The sequence below is a fragment of the Muntiacus reevesi genome, chromosome 3 (genome assembly GCF_963930625.1).
Source record: "Muntiacus reevesi chromosome 3, mMunRee1.1, whole genome shotgun sequence".
Lineage (NCBI taxonomy): Eukaryota > Metazoa > Chordata > Mammalia > Artiodactyla > Cervidae > Muntiacus > Muntiacus reevesi.
In genome coordinates, this window is record NC_089251.1 from 5,090,782 (window position 1) to 5,105,273 (window position 14,492).

Consider the following 14,492-nt stretch of genomic DNA (forward strand, 5'->3'; position numbering starts at 1 on the left):
CGAGAGTTCCTGACCCAAGTTCAAACCCTGCTCAGCAGTGCCAACTCTAGTCAGGGACTCCCTAGCTGCGATGTAGAAAACAGCTACTGGCCCCCTCAAGTAGGGGCTGGAAGAGTCTGGGCCCCCCTGCTCAGGCCTCATCCCACCTGCTCCCACAGTGGCCTGGGGGGACCTGCTGCAGGCCACAGACTGAAATCTGCCAATCCTTTCTGACCATCGTTTTAAGATGACACTTTCTCCTGTTCAACGTGGCAAAGCCTGGTGGGATTACAGGCCAACAAGGAATCAGATGAGCCAAAAACACTCCTCTTTTCGTTCGTTCAACTTATAGTTAGAGAAATTGAAACATGAAAGGTCCCTGAGTACTTGACCCCTAAGAGAATGGAACCCAGGACCAAAGCCACAAAGTCACACTGCTCCCAACTCTTCAGCCACCTTTTACATGACCTTGGCCAAGCCCTGGTCACCCGAGGTCATCTGCTTCTTCATCTTCTCAAACAAGGCAACAGAACTGATTCCAGAAGCTTCTTCTAGTTCTAAATTGTTACAGTCCTACAGCAGTTCATCTTACTTAATCCCAGAAAGTTGATGTTTCTGGCCTAAGGAATTTGATTATATATTTGGAATAAACAAAATAACCCAGCATAGACCACTGAGAAGACAGTATGTTTTATTAAAGAGCTGCACGGTGATCATTTCATTTATAGGATATCCGTTCTGACTCTGGGATACCTTGGGGATTAATCAAAACAAGCAGATAAAAAAGTCTCTCATACTTCAAGACCTGATCAACTCCCCATCCCAAGGTCTATTTCAGAATCCGTGATTAGAACTGATGGAAAATCCCATTTCCAAACAACACCTTAAATTCTAACCACCCAAGGCCATGATGAAAAAAAATATTACCAGTAAGAATTGCTACACAACCCTGCCTACCCCTTGGCCAGACCCCAGATGAGGGGCCATGGAGATGAGTGTTGGGCTGGCTACTCAACCAGGGAAACATGTTATAAAACAGATTCTAATTCGGCTGGGGGGTGGGAGAGGGCTGGAAATCAGACTTAACGAACGCCCAAGTGATTCTGACAGGACTCTGGAAACCACTGCTTAGAAAATAAGCTCTTGAACTGGGAATCAAGTTAACTCGTCCTTGGTCCAGCTGTCCCTGCCATGACCACCCAGGCACAGCACAGCCTCCGGTGACTGCTGGGAAGGTGGACAGGGCTGGACTGACCCAAAGAACAGGAAGGGAGACGCGACCTCGAGTCCAGCCCAGGGAGTGAGTCCACAGACACAAGGACCCAGGTACAAGATCGCCAGCCATGCTCTCCAAGCAGGGAGCCTGGCTGCTTGAAAGATGGCTTGTGTCTAAGAGGGGCAGAAGCTGAAGGGAAATTCTGCTGTTTCCAGACGGGGGCTACAGCTCACTTACTCTGAGGGCGGAGGCTTGGTCCTGGCCCATACGACAGATCTAAGACGCCCTTTTCTTTGCCAGCCTTGTCCTGCCCTCCAGCTGCTTTCAGCGTCGGAAATTCCTCGGGAGAGAAGGATAACAGTCGGCTTGAGGCCCTTAAACCTGTCAAGAGAATCGGAAAGACTCAGGGGCAGACGAGACTGGCGTCCATGGTTCTCTGTGTCAGCCTTGGAGCACACTGAAGGGCGCTGCTTCCCGCGGTGCCGTCTGGGCTGGCCTTCTGTGCCCACAGAGTAGCACCAGGGTTTCCCGAGGGTGACGATGGGAGGCTGCCCACAGACCGCAGCAGGCCCCCTGCCAGAGCTGGTCACAGACGGCAGGGGTCGGGTTCGGCAGCTACTGCAGTCTGAGCCTCCCTTCCCACTCCTGGAGGAAGGCAGTACCGTCCTTTCAGTGGTGGTCCTGGGCGGGCGGAGGTAAGCATGGTCTTTGGGGAAACCTGTCAGTGAGGTCAGTGGCTTTTGGGTGGAGGTAATGCCCCTCCCCAACACCTCACAGCTCACACTGCCTCCTGGATTGTCTGTCCACTCCAGTAAACCATTTCCTACAAAGCTCCTCAAGCCCTACAAGGCCAAACACTTTGACCCTTACAATCCCGGGAACAACTTCTTTCCTTGTTCTCTCACTCAGCCCCCAACACTATCAACCCCTGCAGAGAAGCAGCCTTTCCTGAGCATGCTCCTATCACTCAGAGCAAGGAGCGCTGGGACCCTGCCATCACCTCTCGATGAACGGGTACTGACAAGTGATGCATTTTAGGGCTTGGAGTGGGATCTGGTCCCTTCAGTGAACACAACGCATGTGCAGCACCACACAAACTTAGCAACAGCAACGTCACAAAGTAAAATATCCAACTGTGACTCACCTTGACTCCCAGGCAATACACCCAAGTCTGTCCCTAGGTATTTACTGATCAGAGGACCTGCTGACAACAGCAGGCTTTGTCAGAAAGAGGCAGCAGGGTTAGTGCAGAAGCTCAAGGTGGCCATCCGTTCACCAACCCCCTTAGTAAAAAGGTCCAGGGGGATTAAATGAACCCACTAGGGGGGGTAAACGGACACGTTACTAACCAATGATTCACTTGAGAGATAATCGCCAGGTGTCACAAAGGAGCACCACTGCCCTCACAGTTGCCTCATTGTATCAAAAGGTCACTGGCAGGAGTGAAATATGAAAGTCAATACTTTAATAAAAGTATGAATAGACGGACTTCCCTGGTGGTCCAGGGGTTAAGACTCCGAGCTCCCACTGCAGGGGACTACAGGTTCCATCCCTAGCCAAGGAATGATCTCACATGTCGTGTAGGCGCACACACAAAAAAAGGTAGACAGTTTGAAGTTAAAGTAATAACCAAAAAAAACAACAAAAGCCTAATACTTTTTTCCTGCCTTGATAATCATGAAGGTGATATTCTAATCATGAATAAAACTTACCCTCCACAGATAAACAGGACAAAGTGAAGAACTCAAACATTCACAGCAAAGTTGTATTCCTAAGGTTTCGATGCCCTGTAACGCTCACCCAACATTCCCTCCTGCCCTCTGTTCTCTGCCAGGAGGAACAGAGGCAGCACAATCGGAGGTTTCTTGCAAGGCCCCAGAGGGAGCTGCTGGTGGTTCAGACAGCAGAGCCTGCGGGTCACACACCTCCGGACTCTGCCTGAACCACAGCCAGGCCTGGGCCTGGTCCAGCTGAAACAGGCCAGGGACCACCCTCCACATGCAGAGTCTGTCAACTCAGTAAGAACCTCAACAGTTCCAAAGTCGTGAAAATGTCTGTGCACAGCTCTGGAAGCCTCACAGGCTGTAACCCCCGCGCAGGAGGGGTCACAGTCAGCACACGTCTGTTCTTTTCTCTTGGGCTACTGGGTTCTGTCGCCTCCCAGACAAGCTACCGCATGTTGACAGGATATTTTACTGTGTTTTAGAATTATTTTCTAAACCAAGTTTTATTTCCATAAATAAATCAAAAGGTTCAAAGGTAAAAAGCCTTAAAGAAGAATCAACAGAAGCCCTCCTCCCACCCAGGTGCCCCATATATCCACATCAAAGAAAAGTGAAAGTGTTAGTTGGTCAGTCGTTTGGGACTTTGCAACCCCATGGACTACAGCCCACCTGGCTCCTCTGTCCATGGGATTTTCCAGGCAAGAATATTGGAGTGAGTAGCCATTTCCTTCTCCAGGGGATCTTCCCAACCCAGGGATCGAACCTGGGGTCTCCAGCTTTCCAGACAGACTCTTTACTGTCTGAGCCACCAGGGAAGCCCTGACCTACATCAAATGTCCTTACAAAATATGCACTTTTCTGTTTCGTTCCCTCCCTTCCTTCCTCTTATGTTTCCCTCCAGAGATTTTTTTTTTTTAATGCACATACATTTTCTAGAAACATATTTTCTCTTGTCCCGATTTTTTGCACAAATGGTAAAATACTCTGCACTGTTCTACACTTTTTTCACTTAAGACTATGTCTTGGAAAGCTTGCCAGATCAGTAGAAAACTGCATTTTTTTCCTTCTAGTCAAACAACATTTCATTTAAGTACCATTATTTGATGGACATTTCAAGTGGCTGCTTCCAATCTTTTGCGATTACAATGGAGCAGTGAGTCATCTTGTGTCACTCAGCTGTAACAGGTATCACTTGCAGGGTGACTGCCCCACAGTGGAACTGCCAGGTCAGAGGGTATCAGGCTGGTACTGATAGGCAGTGCCAGGCTGCCCTCCATAAGAGCTGTGCCAACTTTAATTCAAATAACCTCTACCGTTCCTGTTAATTAAAAACAAATATACTGAATTTACATAAGAATATTTCAACCTCACAGAAATAAGAGGCTACAGAGAGCAAAGACCCACTGTGAACAGCCCAGTGAACGGTCTCCACAAAGCCTCTGGAAGGACCTTGTCTAGGTCTGAAAGGCCCTGTCACTCCCCCCACCCACCCCTCTCTGCTTGTCTGGCTCCCTCCACCTCGCCCTCCCGGCTGGAGCTGCGTGTCCCCTGCCACACTGACTGACATCCCCACTGGAGACGGAGGAAAGTGCGAGCCTTCACCCGCACGGCAGCCCGACCCAGAAGGGCCGGTGCTCAGCGCATCAGAGCAGCCAGCTGTGCAGGGCACTTGGTGTGTGGAGCTGATATCTACTCTCAACCATGACATGTGAGGCCTGGCAAGGCCTTGGCTGGCAGGGATGCGCAGAAGACAGCGGCAACGCCAGGACAGGGCTGAGGGTAACGACGCTGGCCTGTGCGGGTCGCAGAGCAAAGGGCAGCTGTGGTCGAGCCGCTCACACCTCCGTCCCCTTCTTTCCAGCTCGGGGCGCTGCCTGGCGCTGTCTCCGCGTCATGCTAGAAACATGCCCCCAACACTAGAAAACCAGGAGAGTCCAGAGAGAAATCCAAATGCTTGGCTCCCTGCAAAAACACCTGCTGACCCTGGGCCCACAGACCCAAGGGAGCCAGGTTCCCCGGCACCACCACACAACCACTGTACTCCCGCCTGCCCTGGAGCCATCTCAGCACGCCGCTCGGCACTGACCTAAGGCTCTAGACACTTCCTCCTCCCATGTGCCCTCCACTGTCCCTGGGCTGAACCGCCAGTCATCTGAGTGTGTCTCCCTGTGTCAGGAGGGACACCATGGCAACAAACCCCACATAACCTCTGCCGGCTCTGGTGCCACCGTCCAAAAGCAAGCAGCTCAGCTCCCGGGCCTGCTGATTTACAAACCCAGGCCGCAAGCCAGCGCACCCGCACACGACACCTCGCCCCATGAGGGAGGAGGCAGGTGCTTGCTGAACAAAGACTTGTTCCATTAGCTCAGCCAACCTGGGTGTGCAGGGCCAGCACTGGGGTCTCCTTTGCACACCAGGGGGATTGTCTTCAGTGATAATGTTCAGTGAGACCAGAGAGTTGACATGGTCTGCAGAATCAGCGCCTCCACACAAAGGCAGTACCTCGCTTGGCGAGGAGAGTCCACAAAGCTTCAGGCTAAAGACTGCCTGGACTGAACTGGGACAGTCCAGGAAAGGCACTCGTCCCTCCCACGACACAGTGCGACACCACACGCACACTTACCACCTTCGTGTCCTGCTGGCTTTCCATTCAGCTGTGCCCATGACTTTGGTCCACCTGGAGCTGAATTTGTATTCTGAAAGAAGGAAGAGAATGAGAACAGGGCCAGCCCAGTGGGCTGCTGTCCACGCCCCGACCACATCACAGCAAGGTGCGCTGAGGCTACATCACTGCACCCACTACCACTAACTGGGCAGACCCAAGCACACGTGCTTGCCACACAGCCTTCCACTCAGGAAGCAGCCGGGGCTCAGGAAGCACTGGCCACATGACAAATGCAGAGCAGGCCGGAGGACAAGCAGCCAGTCCAGGGTCCCAGAGCAGAGCCGGAGCTGCACCCCGGAACACGTGCCCACACAGAGCTCCTGTGTGTTGCTCCAGGGACAAGACCAACCCCCAACTCCAGTGCGTGCCTTAAAAACTGTGCCGCTGCTAAGAGAACACACGCGTGGGTAAGCTGACGTGCCTGTGTCAACACAGTGAGCTGTGTCGCTGGCCAGCCCGGCACCACTTCCCACGGCTACTGTCATCCTCCAAGGCCCGATTCCCCAAGCCCAGCCTTCCGCGCCCCCGCATCTGGGCTCGCCGGCTCAGTGCACCTTTGTTGAAAGCTCCCTACATGCAGGCCAGGTGCCAGGCACACCGGGGTCACCTGGGTTAGACACCCAGCTAGGGAGGGAGGACCAGGCCTTGTTCCCACCCTGCCAGGGTCCAAAGCCCCATCAGAGCCCCAGTCACTGAGCCAGCTGCCTCTCCCAGCAACATGCCTTAACAACTGAAGGTAGAGATACACAAAACCGAGTTGATGCAGCGTGACGTCTCATCACCCACTGGACTGGATCCCAGATCAAATGATTCCCTCCTCCTGTCCTCCCCTGCTGCTACCTCCACACATGCTCAGGGTAGACGGCGGTCTCTCCAGCCTCCAAGGCAGAGCTCACCAGGTCCAACAACCCATTTACCACAGACTTTCCCCAAGTGGCCTGGAATGCCCACAGGCCCTGGGGGATCTGAACAGCTGGGGAGGAGGGTGGGCCTCCAGACCAGGAGGCAGAGGCCCCGGGTGACCGCTATCCCACAGCTGCCCCCTTGGGGTCTGCAGTCACAGGGCCCCGGGCCCTCGCCCACCAAGGGCACCAAACTGGAAGAGAAGGCCTATGGGGCCGGCCAAGGAAGGGTTACTAACGCTGCAGCAAATCGCGTGCCCAGAGTCGAACTGCCTCTGAGATGAGGTTTCAAAGTCAGAAAAACACTGGGGGTCTCTTCCCCTCACCATCTCTGCAGGAGAGGAAAGCCAGGAAGCACCGGACAGAGGGGCCGCGGGCTGGCTCCAGGACAGGGCCTGGCCCGACCCCGACAGTCCCACAGCACCCGTTCTCCATGGAAGCCCAGGCCCTGCGCGGTGGGGACACAGTAAGCTCATCTCCAACAGACTCGCAGAGCCAGCTCTGACATAGAACCAGGGCTGCAGAAACAACCAAGGCCCCTTAACCACACTCGGTCTCAAATCTGGGAAAGAGACACGAACTCCACGCTACCCACTGTTCAACAGGGCCCAGTGGACTTAGGCTGGTGAACATGGAGTCTCACATGAATGTGGATTTTTTTTTCCTTTTTCTCCTTTGATTTAAAAGCACAGTTCAGTGTTGGCTGGAGGAGGGTGTCCCTCTGGCAAAGCCATGAACGTTCCCCACAGAGTGGTTCTTTTCAAGAGACCCAGCGAGTGCCAGGTATCTGTCCAGATTTCCAGCTACCAGCTGCTGGCCTCTGAAACCCACAGACGCTGACGGACCAAGTACAATACGAGCTCTTGATTAATCATGACTTTCTGTTTAAAGAAGTGTTTGAAATGCATCAACAAATGAAGGATTATAGCTCATTAATCCACAAAGCGTGTTCTGAGAAACACTAGTCCCCAGAGACAGTCTGCTAAAAGACATTTCCAAGGACGAGTAAATTCGGGGCCTGCTGTCCACAATGTCCTTCCCCTGGAGGCCCAGGACACATCAGCACACTGAAGCCACAGACAGAAAGTCTGACGCTGAGAAACCCAGTGAAGGCGCCTGCATTGTTTTGTTTTCCAAACTTACCAGCCTGCTGAACCTTCTGTGGCCTAATGCTTGCTGTCTCCTTATGGCTCCTGCTTCCGGGGAGACACTGGGGGGCCCGATCTACCATGCAGCTGCCCAGCTGACTCACCTTGAGCTAAGTCAACAGGAATCCAACTAGGCATCTACATTCTATCCCGAATCTGGGGTCTTTCTTGAAAGTCACTCTTCAGGTTGGTCTCTGGAACGGGCAGGTCACATGGAGCCACCCTTCTTGGCGACAGGGTCCCCAGCACCTACCTCCTGACTGATCGACTGTGTCGGCTTCTGCAAATTGGAGACAGATTTCTGCAAACCCGGCTGCGGCAGCGACTCCGGCGGCTGAGAGGCCGTCGCACTGGAACTGGACAAAGGCAGGACACACGTGAGGATCAGACAGGCCATGGCCTCAGGGTCCCTCCACATTCCGATGGCGGATTAAAAATACCTCCCCCTCGACAGACTCCTAGGCTGGCCAAGAGAATGAGAAACTGGACAGCATGTGAGGTCTGCTCACCGACCCCTGACAGAATGGCCAGTCCTCTGCCTTCCTGCAGAGCCTTCTGCCTGCAAAGACTGAAAGCCCGCTAAGAACAACAAAGAGACGAGGATCTGCCATGAGGGTGGCTACAGCAGTGGGTGGAGGGCCCCCGCCTCTCACTCCTGACCAAGGGTTCACAGCTCCTCAGGGGCTGACCACTCTGAAACAGGAGATTTTTTTTTTAACCTATTGGTTTATGAAAAAAAAATATATGCTCAAGGTAAAAATAAATACATACAATGCAGAATGTATCACCATCTCATCCTCCAGAGAGAAACTAACACATTTTTCTACACACGTTAGCATAGTGCTTTTTAACACAAGTAGGCTAACACCACACACACACCTCAGTAACTTGTGTTTTACTCAATACCCGACATCTTTCTATGACAACACACGAGGATCCACTGCTTTCTTCTAATGACACGGGGGGATGGCCTAGAATGTGCCAATCTCCAGATTCTCTTCCATGACAGATAAAACCACACAAACTTTTCTGTGTACTCCAAACACTGAGTACCAGCAGTTGTGCCCCCACCCCCCCCAACTCGGCCACCTCCCTGACGGCCAGGAAGAGGGCAGCAGAGACGCAGCGCCGGCAACCTGCTGCCGCTACCACCGCTCTTCACCTCTCGCTGGCAAACATGCTTCAGCACACCAGCCCCGTTCAAGCTGCCTGATGCTGTGCCGACGGAGCATTAAGACTGGATAAAAGCAAGGAGTGAGGTTTTGTCCTCTCTCTCTAGAGCTAGCAGTAGCAGAAGCATTTCACTGCTTACACTGAAATGTGTAGCATCAGTTTCATTAGAGGCTGCAGTGTCTATGATTGACAGGAATGATGACAGTAACACTGACATCTGCCAACCACCAGGCCCTGTGCCAAGCATGTGACCCGTGTCCCCTCATCCCTCTCCTGGAGCCAGCCCTGGAGCCAGGGGTTATTTGTACCTTACAGGAGGACACTGATGGTCAGAAGTCAAATGGCTCCCCAGTATCCACAAGGCTAATAAACGGCCTGGCTAGAAATCACACAGCAGTGTCTGATTCTACGAGTCGCACTATACCATGAATCGGGACGATCCCTATACAGACTGTTAGGAAATTTTTACAATATTTGGTTATTACTGATCGATTACCTGGCTGAATAATCTGTTCACTCTCTACATCTTGTCTGAAGTAACTACAGGAAGCTTTGGGCTATTTTCAATTAGAGAAAAGGACCCTTGTTGGCAGGCCGTGATCTGGGTCACCTTTACTTTCTGGGTCCGGGGTATCCGCAGCCAGACTTCAGGGACACATGGCACAAAGGTGGACGAGGCCAGACTGCTCCATTCCCACTGCCTGACAAGCAAACCCCAGCAGCCAGGTCCTGCCTGCCGGCCTCAGTGCGGCCCTGTCCCTCCCTGATGCCCTCCTGCCCCTCCCTGATTCAGCGCAGCTGCGCACTGACCGGAGCGCCTGGGCCCGGGGAGGCTCGCTGCAGCCCCACAGCCCGGAAGGCTCCTCCTCCACCTGGGGCCCAGCACCCAGGGACCCCAACCAGAATCAAGCGCTCGGCTCTGCCCACAGTGGCTCATGCAGGAACTGGCTCGAGTCATTGCCTAAGCTCCTCCGGGAGTGATGAGGGCTTTCTTAATAAGGCACAAGGGACGCGGATCACTGGGGACAAGGTGGCTCACAGAAGCCCTGCCTCTGTGGCTCCAGGAGCTGGGAAGCGGGAAACAACTCAGCAGCAGGCGTCGAGGTGGGAGAGGCGTCCTCCAGCCCCGCCTACCACCCACCCCTCAGTCTCACCTCTTTGGGTCTTGCTGGTCCTGCTTGTTTGCCCATCCTGTTCCGTCCTTGGGTACTATCACGATGTTGGGGTCGTTTCCTTTGTTTTCAGACTTCAGGCTTGGCAGGTTTGCAGGCGGTGGCATGCGCCGGGCCGTGGCAACTTTCCCGAGACTTTGTAAGCCATGTCGAGGAATAACTACGAGGAGAGGGATGGAAAGAGATGTTGCACAGAAGTCACTGAAGCAGAGACGCTGGGTTCACTCAGCTGCTCGCCTAAACTCTGAGCGATGATGACATCGGCAACCAAACGAAAACAAGGGACAGATCTGCCATGAAAACACACAGAAGGAACTTCCCTGGTGGCCCAGTGACTTGAGACTCTGCAGTGCCAGTGCAGGGGGCTGGGTTCAATCTCTGGGCAGGGAACTAGATCCCACATGCTACAACTAAGAGCTCGCATTCCGCAACTAAAGATCCTGCATGTGGCAACTAATACCCAGTGCAGCCAAACAAATAAATGAAAATATTTAAAAAACAAAAACACACAAAAGTGCTTGGTCATCACTTGTAGTCATTTTACAAGCTCTTCACCGAGGACTTCAGAGACACAGGCTGCTGAAGCCACTGTGGAGCTTACGGTTACTTGTGGGCAATAGGCTCAGGGAGTTTAAGTTTAGGACACAGTGGAAAGCCAGGCCCCAAAACTTCCATCGCACACAATCACCAGCCCTCTACAAGGGGAGACTGCTCTGGGCTGGTGACAGCAGGACTGCGGGGACTCAGTCAAGCCTGAGCAGGGCCCCCGACATTCAAAAGATTCTCAGGGGGTGTGGACAGAATCAACAGGAAATTTTCCCACCAAGTTCCGGAATAGCAGAACCACAAAAGCTAAAAAGGGTAACTCTAGCGCAAATTAAATTCCATTCTACCCATCAGGCTCAAAATAGCCAGCGCTTCAATAAGACAAGACAGATGAGGAAATAATCCTGCTACAGCAGTCAGGATAGTCCAGGGTCTGAAATAGGATATCACATAGAAGTAGAGGATAATGGGCTCCCCAAGAACTATGAGGGTGACCCCATGGGCCCAGAACACTGGCTTGTGTGGACCACATCTGTCTGACCAGACAGGGGACCCTAGGTTTTCCTGGTCCTAGACCTGAAAGTCTCGCCTAAGGGAAAGCATAGGGTACTGGGCTCCCACCCGCTCTTACCTGAGGATCTGATTGAATCTACTGATTTTCCTTTATACTTGTCAAACAGGCTGAGAGTCGAATACTTGCTTTTCCCATCCTTGCCCTTGGTTATTTGCCCCAAACGATCGGACATTGCGATGAAATGTCATCTAGTAAGGAAATTTTTCTCGGCACCGCTCCCGATCTGCCTTTGAATTGGAAAAAAAAAGTGTTAATCCTCCAGAATCTCTGATCCAGTGAACTGAATCCTTAGGGATCATGGATCTCCTTGAAGATGTGAAGAAAGCTTCGGACTCTGTCCCTAGAAAGATGCCCTTCCCACACACAGGCAGCCTTTCTCACATTTAAAGTGCATCTTGTAGACACCACCCCACCTCCAATGACAGGAACTCTTCCTGCCTGAAAATCAGCTGCACTCTCTCATTCACCAGCCACAATGAGAGGTAAACCTCACACATCAGACCCTCTGAATCAAGGACAGCTCCTCAAGGTGGAAAAACAAAGCCTCATCCCCTTGTAGCACAACAGTGTAATGTCACAACTAACGCCTTCCTCATGGAAAGCTGTCCATTCCCAGGATGAGCAAAAGAGGGAAGTGCACAGCCAGGAAATCACCCGAAGTAGCTGGTATGGGCGCTTTCCAAACCAAAGCAGCAGCACCCAGAGGGGAACACCTGTTCAGGCACCAAGAGCAGGGCTCTCTGAGGCACAGACAGGAGAGAAAGCAGGCCCCCTTGGGGAGAGGAGCCCACGTGGGCAGTACTGTCCACGTCTGCCCTCCACTGGGAGAAAATCCTCAAAGGCCAGCCAAGGAAGCAGTGTCTCCCGAGTGCCACCTTCTACCTTTCTGCCGGCTCCTCCAGAAGCACCTTCCTCATTCGCTTTGGCATGCATCGATTTAAACACCCAGTGAGGCCACGTGCCAGGCAATGAGGACCAGCAGCTCCAGTGCTTTCATTCTACATTCACCCTTGACTTTAGGTTCTAAATTTGATCGTGGGAGAACAAAAACTTGTACGAGTGACTGTTACTTCCCACTGGAATTAATGTATGGGAAAAAAGCTAAAGCATCAACTTAGGCCTACTGATAAAATGTTTTCAATGACAAAATGGAAGTGAAAACATCCATGACTCATAACAGGCACCTGGCGTAGCTGCTCCAGGAAGGTCGGTCATTTCGCCCTATTCTGAAGCCACCTCGGCCGGAGGAGCACGCCCAGCGCATCAGTCCTTTCATTCGTGTCACATGCAGTGCGATACTCAAGCCCTGCCAGTCACTGTCTCGGGCGCAGGAACAGATAAGCACGCAGTTTGTATCTGGAAACACTCCAGCACCTTGATGGACACCCAGGGGTGAGCGTCCTGAGTTCCATATGATGTGCAGGGGTCACCTACCCAGTGGTCACCCTCCTCCACAGAAGTGCCTGTCTCCTCCCAACAGGTTTTCAGCCAGCCAGGTGCAGTGTGGTATGGTTTAGTTACTAAGTCATGTCTGACTCTTAGGACCCCATGAACTGTAGCCCGCCAGGCTCTTCTGTCCATAGGATTCTCCAGGCAAGAATACTGGAGTGGGTGGCCGTTTTCTCCTCCAGAGGATCTTCCCAACCCAGGGATGAAATCCGCATCCCCTGCATTAACAGACGGTGGGTTCTTTACCACCGAGCCACCAGGACAGCCACCCAGGATGGGTACTTAACTCCCTTCCTCACTCAGATCCCGGTTTAGGCAGCCACAGCCGGCCAGGGAGAGGCCCCCATGCAGCGCAGCGCTTAGGCCCCAGGATGCCAACAGCACAGCAGTGGCCAGCGGGCTCCGCGAAGGAGCAGCAATAACCTCAAGTGCTCACCAAGATGACCCATCAGAGCGCTCCACACCAGCTCCCTCCCCGATGCCTGCCCACAGGCCAGGGGGCTACAGACACACCTTCTATCTTTAAATCCCCGCCCCCAAAGCTGCACACAGGGAGTTTCTGCCACGGTCAGAACTGGTAGTAACCTCCCCAGGCTGCTTCCCAACACTGGGCTGCAAGGCCTTGCAGGAAAGAGACTGGATCTTGTCCAGTGTCAGAATGACCAGTAATCATAGGCTTTCAATCAGAAAACCACCTGAAATTCTCCATTAAGACTAGATGGGATCTAATTTTCAGATGTTTCTGTCAGATAGGAGAAACGATAGAAAAGTTCACTAGGGTAGGAACATGAACCCCTCCCAATACACTCACATGTGCGCGCACATCGCACTATTAACAAGAGCCCTTGAGAACTGTCCCCAGGGTGACAGCCATAGGCAGCCCCAGCCTGCAGGGTTCAGTCAAACCATGGGTTGGCAAAATACTAGTCAGGCCACAGTCAATGGCTTATTATGTAAGGTCCTCAAGGTAAAGATTATTCCCTCCCCCCCATTTTCACACTTGTTTTTAAAAAACAAAGAATATGCAACAGGACAAGTGGTTGGCAAAATCTGCTGACTCTAGATCTAAAAGGAAAAGACCTGAACATGGGAAAGAGATGGGCACCCCTGAGGAGGCCCTACAGCTCCAGCTGGGGTCCAAGCAGGTGCACCCCACCCACACAAAGTAGGAGCGGCCCAGGCAGAGGGATGGAGTTTCTTATTCATTAGTAGGAGACTACTCCACTAAGGACTCTGAGCACTCTCCACAAACTCCCGAGGCCTGCTGAGTAACAGACTTGCGGATGCCCTAATTCCCAGAACCCGTGAGTATGTTACCTTCCCAGGCAACAGGGACTTTGCAGGTGTGATTAAATTGAGGATCCTGAAATGGACAGATTATCCTGGATTATCCGAGTGGGCTTAATGTAATCACAAGGGTCTTACAGAGGGAGGCAGGAGGGTCAGAGTCTGGGTGGTTAACAGGAGCACAGGCTGGAATAAGGCTCTTTAAAGCTGGAAGGAGACTAAGAGCAGAAGGGTGTAGGCCGCCAGCCAGACTTGCAGGACTACAGATGCAGCATCATCCATTTAAATCCAGATACACTATTCCTTACTGAATTAAAAACCAAACCAACAAAGACAAGTGAAATAAAAATTATTCATCAGACATTCTGGGCAATCAAAAAAATTAAGACTTGAACCATCACATAATCTGACAATACCACTTATGGGAATTGATGCAAAGAATACGAAAATACTAATTTGAAAAGATGTATGTACCCCAATGTTCATCACAGCATTATTTACAATAGCCAAAAGGATGAATGAATAAAGAAGTTGTGATACATATACACAATGAAATACTACCCAGCCATTTAAAAAGACAAAACTTTGCCATTTGTGACAACAAGGATGAACCTTTAGGGTATTATGCTAAGTGAAATACATCAGATATAGAAAGAG

The 14,492-nt window shown here is 52.0% G+C and overlaps 1 protein-coding gene across 13 annotated transcripts in view; it reads right to left on the minus strand.

Moving 5' to 3' along the window:
* Window positions 1-14,492, minus strand: part of PRRC2B (proline rich coiled-coil 2B) — an 84,195-nt gene that overhangs the window by 45,505 nt on the left and 24,198 nt on the right. For 11 of the 13 annotated variants that reach the window (XM_065928221.1, XM_065928226.1, XM_065928224.1 and 8 more), the window contains 5 exons: window positions 11,157-11,326; window positions 9,962-10,139; window positions 7,888-7,990; window positions 5,543-5,615; window positions 1,433-1,576 (listed from right to left, as the gene is read on the minus strand). In XM_065928221.1, coding sequence (XP_065784293.1) covers window positions 1,433-1,576; window positions 5,543-5,615; window positions 7,888-7,990; window positions 9,962-10,139; window positions 11,157-11,271 — 613 coding nt within the window. In that variant the 5' untranslated portion in view covers window positions 11,272-11,326. Of the gene's footprint in view, window positions 1-1,432; window positions 1,577-5,542; window positions 5,616-7,887; window positions 7,991-9,961; window positions 10,140-11,156; window positions 11,327-14,492 lie in introns of those variants that run through there. The other 2 variants (XM_065928216.1, XM_065928225.1) reach the window with 2 other exon arrangements.